The 15552-nt window shown below is 38.7% G+C and overlaps 1 protein-coding gene across 1 annotated transcript in view; it reads left to right on the forward strand.

The window, feature by feature from the left end:
* PNPLA7 (patatin like phospholipase domain containing 7) overlaps positions 1–15552 on the forward strand; it is a 130944-nt gene that overhangs the window by 21006 nt on the left and 94386 nt on the right. Inside the window, exons 14-17 of the mRNA XM_069772124.1 lie at positions 3420–3520; positions 4411–4557; positions 9302–9379; positions 10224–10429. Of these exons, the coding sequence (XP_069628225.1) occupies positions 3420–3520; positions 4411–4557; positions 9302–9379; positions 10224–10429 (532 nt within the window). The remainder of the gene's footprint in view (positions 1–3419; positions 3521–4410; positions 4558–9301; positions 9380–10223; positions 10430–15552) is intronic.

Here is a 15552-nt window from a genome sequence, read left to right on the forward strand (position 1 = left end):
AACAAATTAAGGGAAAATACTGAACTGAACCATGTAAGACTTGGATTTATTTTTGTACGTGTTAGGTTGTTCTGCACTATGCATTATAAAATGTACTAGCAGACTTAATTCAGTGGTGAATTAAGTAATGTTTACTCTGAACATAGCCATTTTTCCCCCAGGTAGATAAAACAGTTGAGTGAGGTCTGCCTATGCAGCCTTGTAACACCTCTTAAGGTAGAGTCCGTACACGTTCTAAGAAGCTTTTATGTGGAAGGATCCCTGCATACTTAACAGTGAATATGTCCATTTGTCCTTCTTGTCTCCTTTTATGTGTCCTGAGAGTTATGTCAGGGTACACAGAGCTTAGCAGAGAGAGAAAATTAATTTTTACTGACAGAAGAAGCATATCTAATTGGGTAATTATGATTTGCCTCAGTTAACAGAGCTGATTTCTGCTCACTGCACTGAGGTTACAGTCACTGTTTAGCTTGCATGGAAAATATCTTGATGTTTGTAATGAGAAGATCAAGATCTTGCTTCAGATTCTATTCCACTACCTTACTGTGTGTTCAGACTCCATGGGGATATTGATTATGTTTATTATTGATTCAGAGAAAAGAGAACTGTCTGTTATTAGAGTCACACAGGTGCTATTATGTCAGTGTCTCTTTGATTTCCTTGGCTCATTAGAATTAACAAAAACTGCAAACAATTACTTTGGGGAAAACATTTTTTCCTCAGTTGCTCCTGGGGTTGGGGTGTAATTTGTTCTTCTATTTTTTGTATAGCTATCTAACTTGAAATGTAGCAGTTGTGGAGATGAGGAAATACAACCCTGCCAACTTAGGCTAGTCTACTTTTAAAGTATACTAACCCTTTTTGTGGAGAAAGATGTAATTAAGTCATGTGGAGTATCTGGGCTGGTGGATAGAAGAATTAGAAGAACGAAATAAAACAACAGGATCTTTTGTGTGTGATAACTTCAGTTTTATTGTTCCTAGAAGTGAGTGTTCCCAACTTAGAGTTATCTTTTATTGGTTGGTTTGTTGGGTTTTTTTTTATCAAGAGTAAAGAGAAGCTGCTTTTCCTTCTTCAAAACTGGAGCCATGACCCTACAGCATACATGCAGGAGCACAGGACCACCTGCATTAGGAAAAGCAGGTAGCTCAGTAAGCGAGTACTTGGAAGGAAAGAGGCGGCTGAAATACTGTGAGGGGCTATGTCAGTTGCCCCTGCACTGCACTGTTTTTGCAGTGACTTCCATATCAGCAGTGTGTGGGATACCAGCGAGCATGTGTTCGTCAAACAGGATTGCATTCCACTCCTGAGTTTCCCACTGCCTTCTGTTCTTTTGACTCAATGGTTCTAGTTAAAGCTTGTTCTGCTGTATCCTTTCTAACTCCCATTTGAGCAACAAGACAGTTTAATTAATCACTGTGTGGGAAGCTTATATCTATGACTGAGATGAAGACTTCTACTTTGAATAGAAGTCTAGTAGACATAAGCTTTCACGCTTAGAATGCTGCCTCTTTTTTCCCTCTCTGATTTTTTTAATATGCAGAGCTATGTAGAGGATGCTTTTCTTGCCTACATACCCATTATCAGATTATTTAGGTTTAACCTGAGAAGTGTGTGTTTAGATTTAAAACGCACTTGGTGTACTGGGGCTTAGTAATTATGCTGATACTGTGATTTGTGGGGCAGTATAATTGACAGGTAGTCAAATCAGCCCATATGGAGTTCCATGCTGCTATTTCTATTAGCCCAGCTTTTTTTTGTTTATAACTAATTTAGGGTCTTTAATGTTGCAGTGTGTATGAAATTCAGTTAGTAGCATCAACAGCTTTTTTCTTCCCTTTTTTTTTTTTTTTCCTTATGTTTTGTAAATTTTGTTGATGACAATCTTTGGGTCAACTTGTTGGGTTTCTTGTTTGGAGGCTGATCACTAAGTGATGTTATGACCTCAGTGGCAGATGTGGATTTACTACATGCAAAGATTTGTTTGTATTTGTAGATGACATGGAAGAGAGTACTCTGAGGCAGATCTGAATCTTTGGGACAGTAGGATTCTCTCCTTGTACTAGCTGGGGTGGACATAGGAGTCAAGCTCCTTCAGAAGTAAAATAATTGTATTTTTAAAATTAAATTTATAGATAGCCCTTCATGGAAGGGTAGTATTTTCACATGATCATATGTCACAAGGGTGTAAATATGGGGCAGCTCCATGTTTCCAAAAGCCAACTTTCCAAAGATCAGGGCAATCCTGGGCAAACTCAAGTGTGTATGTGTATAGAGGTGGAGGGAGATGGGGGAGGAATTCAGAATTAAAAATTTGAGCCCTTTCTGAGTTCATGAGGTAACAAAATTCAACAGTCAAGAAAGATAATTGCTTTTCCTAAGGGCCCATCCTATTTTTGAGCAGCAATTTGTATTTAAAAAAACAAAAGTTTAAGAACAATGTAGTAACAGAAGGAGAAAGGCATAAGGGAGAAAATTTAAACTTTTCTGAATACAGTATATCTTTGAGATCTATTAGGCATAGAAATATGATAGAAGTGATTATAGGTTTATTTGTTAAAGGAAATTGCAATCTCTGCATGATTCTTAAACTCATCTGTAAATCATCAGGCTGATATGTGGGTGTCCTATTCAAGGTAATTAAATAGGAAGCGTTTCCCAGTTATGTTTTGTGTTATTGATTATCTCAGATAAGTTCCTGGAAGGTGGATGGGACAGCCAAGGAGCTAATATAATTAAGATGTATTAAATTTGGGAAGTAAGGAATAGAAGTTGTCAGTGACTTCAAATTCGTGCATTAAATAAGTGAAACCTGTAAGGGAATTCCTTATGTATCTCTCAGCACATGATGTGCTTTGAAAATTTGGACAAGTTGTAGAAAAGGTCTGAAATTATTTTAGGCATTGGGGGAAAGCGCTTTCTATGGAGAAACTTTTAAGAAGTTGCTGATCATAATATTCTCCCTATGAAAGCTCTTGCAATATATTGGGTACAAAAAAAGTTCTTTTGTTTGGTGGAGAAAAGTTTAATAGGAATCATTTCCTGAAAACAATGAGGAAAATCTGTTTAGTGGATTTGCCTCTTCCTGTTAATCTTCAGATCCAAATGACTCTGTTTTGTTTACCCTAAAATAATTATTGTACTCTGTACAACAGTGGATATGGGAATTTTGGGATGTACTGCATACAGGAGCTCAACTGAGAAGATTTAAAGTTCCCATCAGATCTTCCAGGTCAAAAGGAACTAGGAAATAAAGAAGAATATGAGGATGCCACTTTCTATTTTATCCTCAGCTTCAGAAATGAAAAAACCAAAAAACCAAACAAATAAAAAGTTGCCTGACTTCGTGTACTATCTGCTATTTCTGAGAAACTGTAATAAAGGAGTTGCTTAAAAAATATTTTTTTAATTGTTTGTAGATAATTCCAGCAGTGGAAAGTCAGACATGGACATGGCGTATGAAAGAGCCAGAGTGCACTTTGGCTCGGAGGACACTGCCAGCAGTCCTGTTGTGGGCAAGGTAGGTCTCTTCCTTTGGAGATTCTGGCATGTTTCTTGCATTGTACTTCCTTACATCATTATTCTTTGAGTAATGTAAATGTTTTCTCCCTTACTTTGAAATGCTGCCCTTGCAACTCTGTACAAGTTGTGGTATTTGGTCATCTTGTATTGGTGTGTTTTAACATACAGTTGTTTCAGTAGATTTTGGTGACTGTTTAGGCTTTTTAGTGCAGATCTTGAAACTTGGTGGAAATTCCCTTGGCAAGTAATGGGAAAGCACTGCTGCAACTTTTTGATTTTAGGTATTGCCTTCCTCTGACTCATGAAAAGGATTATTTGGAAAGGTGAATTTGTCAGACCATGCTTTATTTGTGAGAATTACTTTGCAGCAAGGAATTAAAAACTTGTATCAGCATGTGAACTTCCTGTAGGTTTTCAGTCATGATTTATAAATCTTTATCTTTTTGTGGCCTGCTTTTTACGAATACTGACCTGCAATTTAAGAGCACAAAAATGCTCTTGAATTGTAAAATTGCAAACCAAAATCTGAAGAGAAACTGGCTCAGTGTGACCTTGACAGACATTTTATTTTTTTCCTCCATCTTCATATATAGTGTTGATCAAGTTTTACTTCTATCAAGCTGGCAGCTGCCCAGTTTCTGAAAAGTCTCTTGTTCTTCCCTTTTGCAAGCTCTGATGAGTAACATTGTTTGACTTGAGTGTCAAGCTTTGCAGAAAAATACAAGGATAATGAAGTTAGCAAGCTGTTGCTTTTTTGGAAACATAGCTTTTTTTTGCAGGCCACCAGTTGTGGTGGATAAAGAACACAGATGATATGGCAAGTTTTTGCTGGGTAGGTGCCAATTATAACATTTAAACCAATACTTGTTGTGTATCTGTTCTTTGCAGTCGATATTGAAGAAGACTGTGACGGTGACAGAAACTCCTTCAGCAGTTTTCCATTATAGTGCTGTTCAAGATTCCTGTAATAGCAAACATATTGATGCCATCGTCGAAGCAGCAAAGAAAGACCTTTCAACCTTGATGAAACTTGATGTAAGTTATTGCAGGAAGAAATGGCTTTGTTTTTGCTTCTTATGTCGTTCTGCCAGGCACTAAAAAGTAAATTGTCTCCCTAGTATACTGTAGACTAGCTGAATATGTTATTCTCTAGTCTGTTGAAGTTAGCAGCAGGACTGAAATAAATCTGAATTATTCTGCCATATGAGAAGACCATACTGAAATACACTGTGTGAATCTTTTCTCACGGTGTACAGATTTATCCATGTGAGAAGTAAACGTGTAATTTCTGCCGCCTTGTAATTTCATGGTCTCGCATACTGTGTGAAGAAGTTATGTAAAGGCGTTCAGGTGATTGCTGAATCTATTAATCCTGTTGGCATAGCATCTGAGTGCCTCGTTTGGTTTTTGGAGCTGAATCTCTGTATTTGGCCAATGGCTATGAGTACATCTCACAGCTGAGTGACTGTTCCATGTCCATTCCAAGTTAAACGCTTGGTGCCCTCACAGTCATCATTATTGAGCTCAGCCCCTGCTTATCACCTTCATGTTGTAAAAAGGAATTAAAATGTTTGTTTTCATCATTCTTACGATTCCAGCTACATTTCATTACAGAGGTGTAGCTGTTCATGCAGCTAGTCAGACAATTTGGGAAAATTGTACTAAATTGTCTAAATCAGTCACAGATAGCCAAGTTTTATTACAGCATATATTTCAATAACTCAAGTCTGCTGATGCTGCCAGAGACCTGGGTGCAGCTGCTGCCGCTTCTGCCTTTGCTTTAAGAGCTCTCACCAAATGACACATGCTAGAACTTAAAAAATTTTACTTTTGGTTCTTAACATTCCCTGCTGACTTCCAAATTATTCCCCTTGCAACTTCAAAATCTTGGTCATGATCTTACAGCTACCAGTAGTGAGGCTCGAGATACATGTTCTATGTTGTCACTGATTTGATGAAGGGGTGCAGTACTGTCTGTTAGTCTTCAGGAGTCTTAACTGTCTTGTTACGTTAATTTTAATTTTTTTCAGGCATTTATATCCTCATGAAAAGCTACAGATTATTTTAGGAGAAATTCTTGTTACAGATACTTTCTTCTGTTCTGTTCAGCCTTCTGTTCTTGATAGAACTGGCCTCAGATGCCACATGTGACAAAAGTTTGTATCCAATATACAACTGATGTCTTCCTTTTTAGACCTATCGGATCATGAGCAGAAATTCCAAAATCACTGAAGCTACTGATTACAGTACTTTTTTTTTTTTTATCTAGAATAAATTTCTCGGTAATTAGCAGGTAAACAGATTAGCCTTAACTCTAACTGGAACAGTATCCCTAAAATGCAGCATCTAATAAGCAGTGTTTTTAACATGAAGATCTAAATAATAATGAAATAAGGTAGGCTTTTCAATCTTTGATATTATAGCAACTCAGTTTTTCACAAGCAAATAAGAATCTGATGGAATGTAGCCAAATGCTAGAAATCTCATTTAAAGGTCAATGTTAATTTTTTTCTATGCAGGATACCAGAAGTTGATTGTTCTACAGGCAATGGAAGAAAAATCTTATTGTGTTTAAAATGTGTTCAATACTACTTACATAAGGGAAGAAAATGAATTCTGTGAGCTCTTCTCTTAAAAAAAAATTGGCTCAGATCTTTTATTTTTTAGCTGACTTGAGGCATTTTAAGTTGTCATTTTTCAGAACAGCCAATCAGTGTGAGTGAAATCAAGATATTTTAATGATGGTGGTAAGGGGGTTTTTTGGATGTTTGGTGGTTGTTTTTTTTCATGAGGCTGTAAGAGAGAGAGAGGAGGGGATAATTTACTATAGGAGAAAGGCAGTATTATTTCAAATGACCTTTAGGTATCTGACTTCAGAATTAAGATTTTCTTTTTTGTTTTGTTTTAAATAACTTGAATTCCTTGGATCTCTGTCAGGAAAGGTTTTCAATCTCATACAACTTTTACATGTTTTCAGCTTTATCTGCAGTTATGAGAGTTAATGTTGCAGGGCATATCTTCTGCATGAGTTATAAGGGAATTGCCTTTGACAAAAAAAAATTATTTGTCCCAGTTAATTACTAATTTTTTTATTGTTTATAAGTGGTTTGTGCTTTCACTACTACATCATAAACCGCTGCTAATTTATTATCTATTATAGTAACACAAAAAAGGAAACTTGCTATGAAATGGATCTTGTTGTGTTAGCAACTTCTTTTTCTAAAATCTAGTGGCTGGAGGAGGCTGGAGGGGATCCGTGCAAAGTTATTTAGCTCAAATCCTGTAACTATGCAATGCTGAATTTGGGTTTGCTGGTCTTGCCCATTCAAGAGAGAAGGTACTAGACAGGATAGATCTTGTCTGTGATCTTGTTTGGTAACTCCTTTATTGCTTAATCAGAGTAGTAATAGCACAGAAAAGTAGGATTTCAAGGACTGCTTGGAGGTCATTCAGTCTCTTTTCATGGCCAAGGCAGAATCAAATATTGCTATTAAGAAATAAGTCATTTCTGGCAGGTTTTTGACTAAGCTGTTCTTAAAGATCTCCAATGATGAGGACTTCACAGTTTTGTGTGCAATCTATGCCAATACTTAAGTAGCCTTAGACATGAAGAAAATCTTTGCAGCCATTTTTGTTAGAGCTAATGCAGCCAGAAAAAGCTGTTGATAAGTAGAGCTCATTAGGAAACTCGTATCCCCTTACTATGAGATACTTTCATAGTTAGAACTTCGTCTTTAAGAATAGGTAATACAATCATAAATGTACAAATATAGAAAAAAATCATAGAAATTAGTTGAGTTGATATTGCTGAACTGAAATATTTTGACAGGTGCTTGTCAGGTTCTTTGGGTTGGATATGTTCCCTTGAAACAGACTGGTTTCAATAAAACTAATTTTTGATGAAAATCTGTTCTTTTTATCAGCTGTAGGTGTAAAGAATAACTCTGATTGTTTCACTTGCTCTATTTTTTCAACCAAAAATGAAAAGAGAAAAACTTGGCATAAGAATTACAATGGTAAAATGTTTACATCTCTGCTATATTGTTTTCCTGCTGCAATAAGGTAAATGACTGTGGGCAGATTCTGCTATGCTGCTTGTACTGAATTGTCTCTTACTGTGCATGCAGCTCTCTTGCTTTTAGTGGTTCTACCTCCATGGCAAAGTACTGGACTGTCATGGTTTAACCCCAGCCAGCAACTAACCATGAGGCAGCAGCTCACTCACTTCCCCCCCACCCAGTGGGATGGGGGAGAGAATCGGGGAGAAAAAGTAAAACTCGTGGGTTGAGATAAGAACAGCTTGTTTAACAGAACAGAAAGGAAGAAAAGAATAATTATAATAACAACAATAAAATGACAATAATAATAAAAGAATTGGAATATACAAAACAAGCGATGCACAATAATTGCTCACCACTCACTGACTGATGCCCAGTTAGTTCCCAAGCAGCGATCCGTGCCCCAGGCCAAGTCCACCCAGTTTATATACTGGGCATGACATCACATGGTATGGAATATCCCTTTGGCCAGTTTGGGTCAGCTGTCCTGGCTGTGTCCCCTCCCAACTTCTTGTGCCCCTCCAGCCTTCTGGCTGGCTGGGCATGAGAAGCTGAAAAATCCTTGACTTGGTATAAACACGACTTAGCAACAACTGAAAACATCAGTGTGTTATCAACATTCTTCTCATACTGAATCCAAAACATAACACTATACCAGCTACTAGAAAGAAAATTAACTCTATCTCAGCCAAAACCAGGACATGGACACGGTAGTGTCTGGCTTTGCCTTGCAAGGGTTAAGCTGCAAGACACCAGGACTGCACTGTCATTCGTTAGCATAATGCAAGAATCCCGTAATTGAGCCTGGGTTTTTGCCTCTACCCATTTGGATCATGATAATAAAATGTTGAGCTTCTGAAGATTTTCTGGTTTGCATAAAAGTTTTGCCAAAGCAAAGGTGTCCTGAAGCATTAGGGTTTGATGCTGACTGCATGTGGGACATCCAACTGTATGGGCACTTCTTGGAAAGAAAATTCTCTCCATGCCTTTTGGTTGTCTGTGCTATGTACTCGGGATTATGGTGGTGACCGGCTTTGGAGCTGGAAAGGAATCTTTTGATCAGCTGATGCACTTAACCAGATCAGCTCCTTGCCATTGCAAGGGTTTGGGGTTGAGTCCAAACTGAGGGCAGGCTTTTGGAAAGATCCTCCCTCCCATGTGCTCATCAGTCAGGAGAGACATTCCCGCTCTCCTGTGCAATCCACATGTGCATGCACACAAGAATTCATTGCTTTGGGGAAGCTTTTGGTCTACAGTGTGTATGAAAATCTGCTAGGCATGCACAGCACAGCTGAGCTGTGTGACCAGGGAAGGGCTGTAATAAAGCAAGTGTTAGATCATCTTCTCCAGTTCCTCCATGATGTAGACAGTCTCCTCTAGTTTCACCTTCTTTTGAAAATAACTTCATATTTCATGATTTTCATGCCAGCTGATATAGGTCTCTTTTCGTTATAGACCCTTAAAAGAGTCTGGGGGCAAAATTGACAAGTATAAAATCCTTAAGAATCTAAATCTGATCAATTGAGATTAAACCTTTTTTTTTCTTCTGAAAGAAATCTCTGTTGGGTACAAAAATATAAAAATCATGCACCATATTTTTAAGAGATTCAAGTACTTATCTTTTAGTAATTATTATTTTTATTTGGATGCTTCCTCACATTCCTGGATCTTTACATGTGCACAGACAAGTAAATTGTACCCCCGACCCCTTTTGTCTCCAGGATCCTTCGTTGTTGAATGGCAAAGTGACACTGCATCAGGTTACTGCTGGGACTGTGCTGTCAAGGCAAGGAGATCAGGTGAGCGGGCGTCATCTGAGAGTAGAGAGAACATAAGTCTGGCTCAGTCTTTGCCCCCCACCATAAGGTATTTATACACATTGATGATAAATAAAAAATCCCCACCTGACCATTCCCAAGTTTTCTCTTCTCAAGGTGAAATAATCCCAGCTCTAAGCCTTTCTACACCCATGGAGTAGTAATGTAGCCAGAGCAGAAATCTGGTACCTGTCTGTTTTCAGCTCTCATGTACCTTCATGATAAGGTATGGAGTATCATACCTCCATCCTTCCTGAGGAGGTACGGAGACGGGGTAGCCTTTTTTCATGCCCTGCGCTGCAGGCTTTCGGTGATGTCACTCAGTTGCAGTGAAGTATTTTTTTCTGCCCATACAATAGAAATCCAGTGTTACTTGTTTATAGCAAGGTATATTTAGGATATAATGAGATTCATTTATAATAATACTGTGTAAATAGACAAGCTTATGCAAAGCAGATGAGGGGCAGCTCCAATAACAGTGCTGCTGCATTCTGCTCTGCTGAACTGCGATGTCCCTCATCACGGTGCTGTGATTACCCCATTATCTCCATTTGCAATTCTGTTTTTATTTCTTGAGATCTTATAGATGCAGCCTTTATTTTTCATAACCATACAAAGAGAAACACATTTTTCAATATTGTGGCTGCTTAGTTTTAAATATTCATAGCCTGCTTTTAATAATTCACTATTGTGTCTTATCACCTAATTGTTCAAAAACTATAGGGAGGTTTCTGGAAGATGGATTGGTCATGATAGTACTGTCACTATGATAATTGCTTTTAAAATCTTTGGGAATTTTATTGAGCTCTTTCTCCATTTTCGCCAGGATGTTAATGTTTGCTTTGTGGTCTCGGGGATGCTTCACGTGTACCAACGGAAGATAGACTCAGAGGAGGACACTTGTCTGTTCATTACCCATCCAGGAGAACTCGTAGGTCAGCTTGCTGTCCTGACTGGGGAACCACTGATTTTCACCATCAAGGCCAATCGAGACTGCAGCTTCCTGTCTATTTCCAAGTCTCATTTCTATGAGTGAGTTCTGCCATGAAAATATATATTGATTTTTTTTATTATTTTTAATTTTTTTATGGCCCTTTTGAACAAATGTGAGTGGTGGATGTATGTGTGGCGTAGTACTGCTACAATACATCCCGCAGCAAACCATATAGCTTATGTGAGGGTTTTGAGCACCCAGATGAGCTCTGACCCATCTAGCAGATGGCTTTATCTCCAGCAAGAAGTAATGCAGGGGATATGGTAATATTAAATAAACTCCTATATTCCAGGTTTACAGAGCACTTAACCCAATGGGGTGTGATTTATGACCCAAGACTCATACTTCATAATCCAAATAAAAAAGTCTGGCCAGAGCCTGTGCTTTGCTGAGTGAAGTGTTTCTTTGCCAGGCCCTTTCTCTTAGATTCATTATTCCTTTTTGCTGGAGAACCACCCCAGTTCTGTTTCCAAATACAGTCCAGGCTGTTGGGTGTGTTATGAATGATTGGTCTTGGTGTAACTGTAGGTTTTCAATGCTCACTAATAGAATAGGTCAAACAATAATGTCTCTGTGCAAGACAGGTTCCTTCCTGGACATTGGAAGTAGTACATGACTTATGACTTTAAAGCTTAAAGGGGGATATAGGTATTTCTTAATTAAAAGACCAATATGATGACTGTGGTCAGCTTCATTGTCCAGTATTAATGATTAATGCCCTTGATTTATTCCACGATCCTATTGTTAAGACTTACCATTAGTTCACACACATAATTTGTGCCAAATACCTCTATTTCCTTTTCTAAACTCCTTTTTCAACTTCTGCATGCATGTGCCATCAGTCCTGTGTTATGTGTAGGACTCTTTGATGTTGTGTTTTCTAGGCCACTATTATGTTGTGTATTTCTGCCTACTTCTTACTTTCTAAGTAATTCGAATTGTTTGTATTCCTAATGAACTCTATCACAGAATCTTATTCTGTGATTTTTGTTTTTTCACCTCAGGCAAAAGGCTGTATGCTATAAAACTGAGCACACTGTTCTCAGCAGTGTACTTGGTTGATTAGCTGTGTTTTTCCAAGTCTGTGCGGTGGATGTCAACTCTTTGACCTAGTTTCTGATAGATGCTCCCCACGTGCCATTCCATGCGGTATCAGATCTATTTCTTCTAAGCTCCTGCTTTTTCCTTCTTTCTTCTTCTACTGTTGTTTTCCTACTTGTTTCTGACTTTAAATTTCATTATGTCATTTCAGCCAACCAGGCAGATTCCACCTTTTTCTCCTCTTTTTTTCGTTTTGATACTCAGTCCTGGATTAACTCTCTCATTTGCTTGAGCTCATTTTCCTGAGTTTTCTCTCAAGAATCGAGTTGTCTCTTGTTTATTCCAACTTACCTTTTTGCTTCCATTAACCCCTTACCAGTCAGTGATCTCAAATCCATCAGTGTATCAGCTCTATATCGTTTTTGGGACCTTTCCAAATCTTTCTTTTTCTCCTTTAAAAGGTCTATTGCCATTTCTCTGCATTTTATGAGCTCTGTGATCTTCCAGCATTCTATCTTCACAATTTCTCCTGAAACCCAAGCTTTATATCAATTCTAACTCCTGCTCCTATATTTAAAGGTGTCATTGTAAAAAGTCTTTGAAAAGCATGAGGTTTCTTCAAGTTTGTTCGTTTTTGCTTTGAACTCTGAGAAAGAAAAACTTGTTGATAAAATTAGAAGTAAGTTTTATTTTCCACTTTTGTGCCAAATTCAGTGCTCATAATCCTACAATGTTAGGTTTTCTCTTTTGCTCAGAATCTCACAGCAATGACTTTTTTTTTTTTTTTTAAATCTTAATTACTAACCAGAAGAAATTTGACAAGAACCTTCATTATTCTCCAAAATTCCTTTCTTCTTTTCTTGTCAAATATGTTACTCTTTTTCTTTGAGCTGCCCTGGGACATTGTATGTGGGGTTTTTTTCAATAATTAAGGAGAGAGCGAAGCAGAAAGAACATGGTCAATAGTTGCCATTAGGCAAAGAGTACAGTAATGGAAGTAGCCCAGGGTTTAGAATTGCCTGTTGGCTGTTGGACAACAGATTAAATCATTTTCACTGAAACTTTGGGGCAGGAGCCTTTTATGTGGTACTAACATGACTAAATAACTATCTGTAAATGTAGAGTTTCAAGTATAGGGGTGACACAAGCTAATTATATAGTATATACTTTAAATGCTTTGCTGTTTTGCTGAACTGATGTACTAAGTGTGCAGTGCCTACGCTGCAACTGTTGGTGTCTCCTGACGAACAGTGTAATCAAGTTGTCACCAGACTCTCTTGAGGGAATATGTTCAGGTTCTGCAGTACTAGGGACTCTCACATTTTCTGCTTCAGTAAATTTCACAGTTTGGAGTCTTAATCATGGGCGCCTGCCAGAGAAGCAGGAATGCTTTGATTTTTATTTGGTATTGCCAGCCAAGCTGAATATCAAATTGCATCCACATCCACAAGAATATCTGCCTAAGTTCCAGGCTTTCACAGACACTAGTTTAGCCCTATCATAACTATATTTGGTGAGCTTTCTAATAAAGAATCCTCAGGATACCTTCAGAAACAGGTTTCTGTAGTACAGAGGCTTGGTTTTTAATTTTTTCCAGTGCCAGGCATGTGCCAAGCAGAAGAGCAAAGATGAAGATGCCCAAGTGAGAGGAAGGAAACCTGGTTGATAATGGGGGAGGGAAGGGGAAATCAGCTTTCCTTTTCTTGTGCACAAGGGTGGGCTTTTACCTTCCATGCTAATACTCTTGTAGAAGCTGTATAGCACTCAGTGAAATAACAGAGCGCTCCAGATAGAAATAAAAGCAGCCCGTTAGTAGTTTATGTTTTGAATGCATTAAGTATTAAGATACATATCTTGAGGGAGGAAGAGGAATAAATGGCTTTTATTGATTACAGCAGACCTCCTGTGTGGGAGGAGACTCTGAGGGCTCACTAAGCAAGTAGAATAAAAACAATTAGCTAAACCATCCAGGAGTTTTCAGGGGGTTTATTTAATTTTTAGATCAGCTGAGAAGGGGGATAGGGCTGGGTGTTTTGCATGTGTTGAGGGATTAGTGTTGTCTGTTTATTAGTGCTTATCCTGGGGTGCCTCTTTCAGCTCTTTGTCCTTTGCTCCAAGTTACGTTAGTGTGGTAGAGTTTCCGTAAGATAACATGTTGTTTTCATGTGCAATAATAGCTTATCAGAACCAAAGCAGTCTATAGGTATCTTGGGTAGGAGATGGTGGGGGGCACAGAAACCTCAGGGCAAGAGAAGAGGGGCAGGAGAGGAAAGCTGTCCTGTTTTTTCATAATCCTGTTTTGATGGCTGGATTGTAAACCGTGCTAAATGTAAGAGTTGGTGTTCGGTTTAATTTGCCTAGTAGTGCATATGAGTGCAGGGATACAAGAGTGATGGGTTCAATATGGAATAGGAATATACGTCTATGAATCTCTTCCATTTCAATTTCAGGGATTTGGCTGAAGAAATTACAAGCTTCGTTATTGTGAAAAGTAGTAACTGGAGGCATTGGGTAAGGAGAGTAGATAAACATGCAAGCTCCCTGCAGTGCCCTGTGTGCTGCATGTGACCTGTAGTCACTGTCAGCTCTGGGTCTCTTGCTGCACCTATAGGGCTAATGAATGAGAGATCTGATGTTTTAGAAACTTTAGGGCAGTTTCTGTACTACATCCAGGCAGTAAAAAGCTGCTGGTGAGTCTGCTTTTGCCATCACATTCCAGGATTATGGATTTCTACTGGGGCTTTCTCTGATTTCTGCCAGGCTATAGTGGTCCATGAGGAACCGTACTTCAGTTAGGGAACAAAGACTGACAACGCTCCTTCCATGCCTTTCTCTCCTCCTCTCTGTTTTTTAGGGTGCGAGGTTAGATACAAAGGTCACATGATTTGTGCTTAGTGAGAGTTCCCACATACGCAGGGTCTCCTAAGTAGATTTTCTTATGGCAGCCTGGTATCTTCATTGTAAAGGGAACATTGATGCAGAAAACATACCAAGTATTTATCACTTTCTTTTTCTTTATTTCTGTCCATGTGTGGCTTTAATGTAGCTCCCTCATCTCTATCTGCGTGCACTTCACATACCAGGTCTGCATGCACTTACCTACTTCTTTATGAATTGTGCTATCTCTTGTGAAATAACTATTTTTTGTAGTCTGCCATCAATTGCTCTTGATGCTGCACAGGAACAGAAGAGATAAGATGTCCTAACAGTACACCATCTGGAGATGTGCATGATCAGTTCACTCCTGTGGACTAGGGCTTCAGTAAGAATTTGAGTGCTTAGTAAGTGACAGGATACAGTGAATTTTAGTCTAAAAAGAATGAAAAATAAGACATTCATGAGCAGTTATCAGGTGTGTGAGAGCGATTTCACTCAGGCCTCACAGTTAGTGTCGAGTTTGCAGTTATCCCTGGCTAGAACATCCTCAAAGCTTTTCAGTTTGAGAAAAGTATTGAATTACATGGTATCTTTATTACTAGAGACTTTTAAGCACCACTCAAAAGATTCAGTGTGAAGATCAGCTTTATTAGAAGATGTTTCACTTCTTTGTGGCCTTTGCAACAGGGAAAAGGGAACATTTGAAATACAGAGTAGGTCTCTTATTTTTAAGAGCATCAGACTTTACATATAACGTGGTTCTGACCTGATATAAAACCTAGGGGAAACTGTGAGCATGTGCACGTGTGAGAGACTGAGAGGTGCAGAATGGCAGGAAGGGATAATCTTCTGGACAGTGTGAACATTTCCCTCAGTCATAAGAGACCTGGGTAAAGGGGAGGTTGGGAGGGTGGATCATAAACAAGAGCTAGCATGGGTCCCATCCATCCCGCTGTTCTCTTAAAGAAGAGAATTGGGCCAGACAGCAGGACTAGCTAGCATCCTACTAGCATAGTCCTGCTGCTACTAGGACAGTGCTGATTTTGAGTGACATTTAATTTGGGCTAGGTTGGAAGGTTGGCCGGCCCCATACTTGGTCAAATTATCACTGATGTAGTGTGGTTGTGGCAATAGTGGGAGTGTGTGTATCACTAACTGCTGAATTAATGTCTGCCCAGTTGCATTGGGATGTTGCGCCTGTGCATACCTATTCCTATTTTGGGGAAGTACTTCAATAACACTT

Source organism: Haliaeetus albicilla, chromosome 26 (assembly GCF_947461875.1).
Source record: "Haliaeetus albicilla chromosome 26, bHalAlb1.1, whole genome shotgun sequence".
NCBI classification, from domain to species: Eukaryota; Metazoa; Chordata; class Aves; order Accipitriformes; family Accipitridae; genus Haliaeetus; species Haliaeetus albicilla.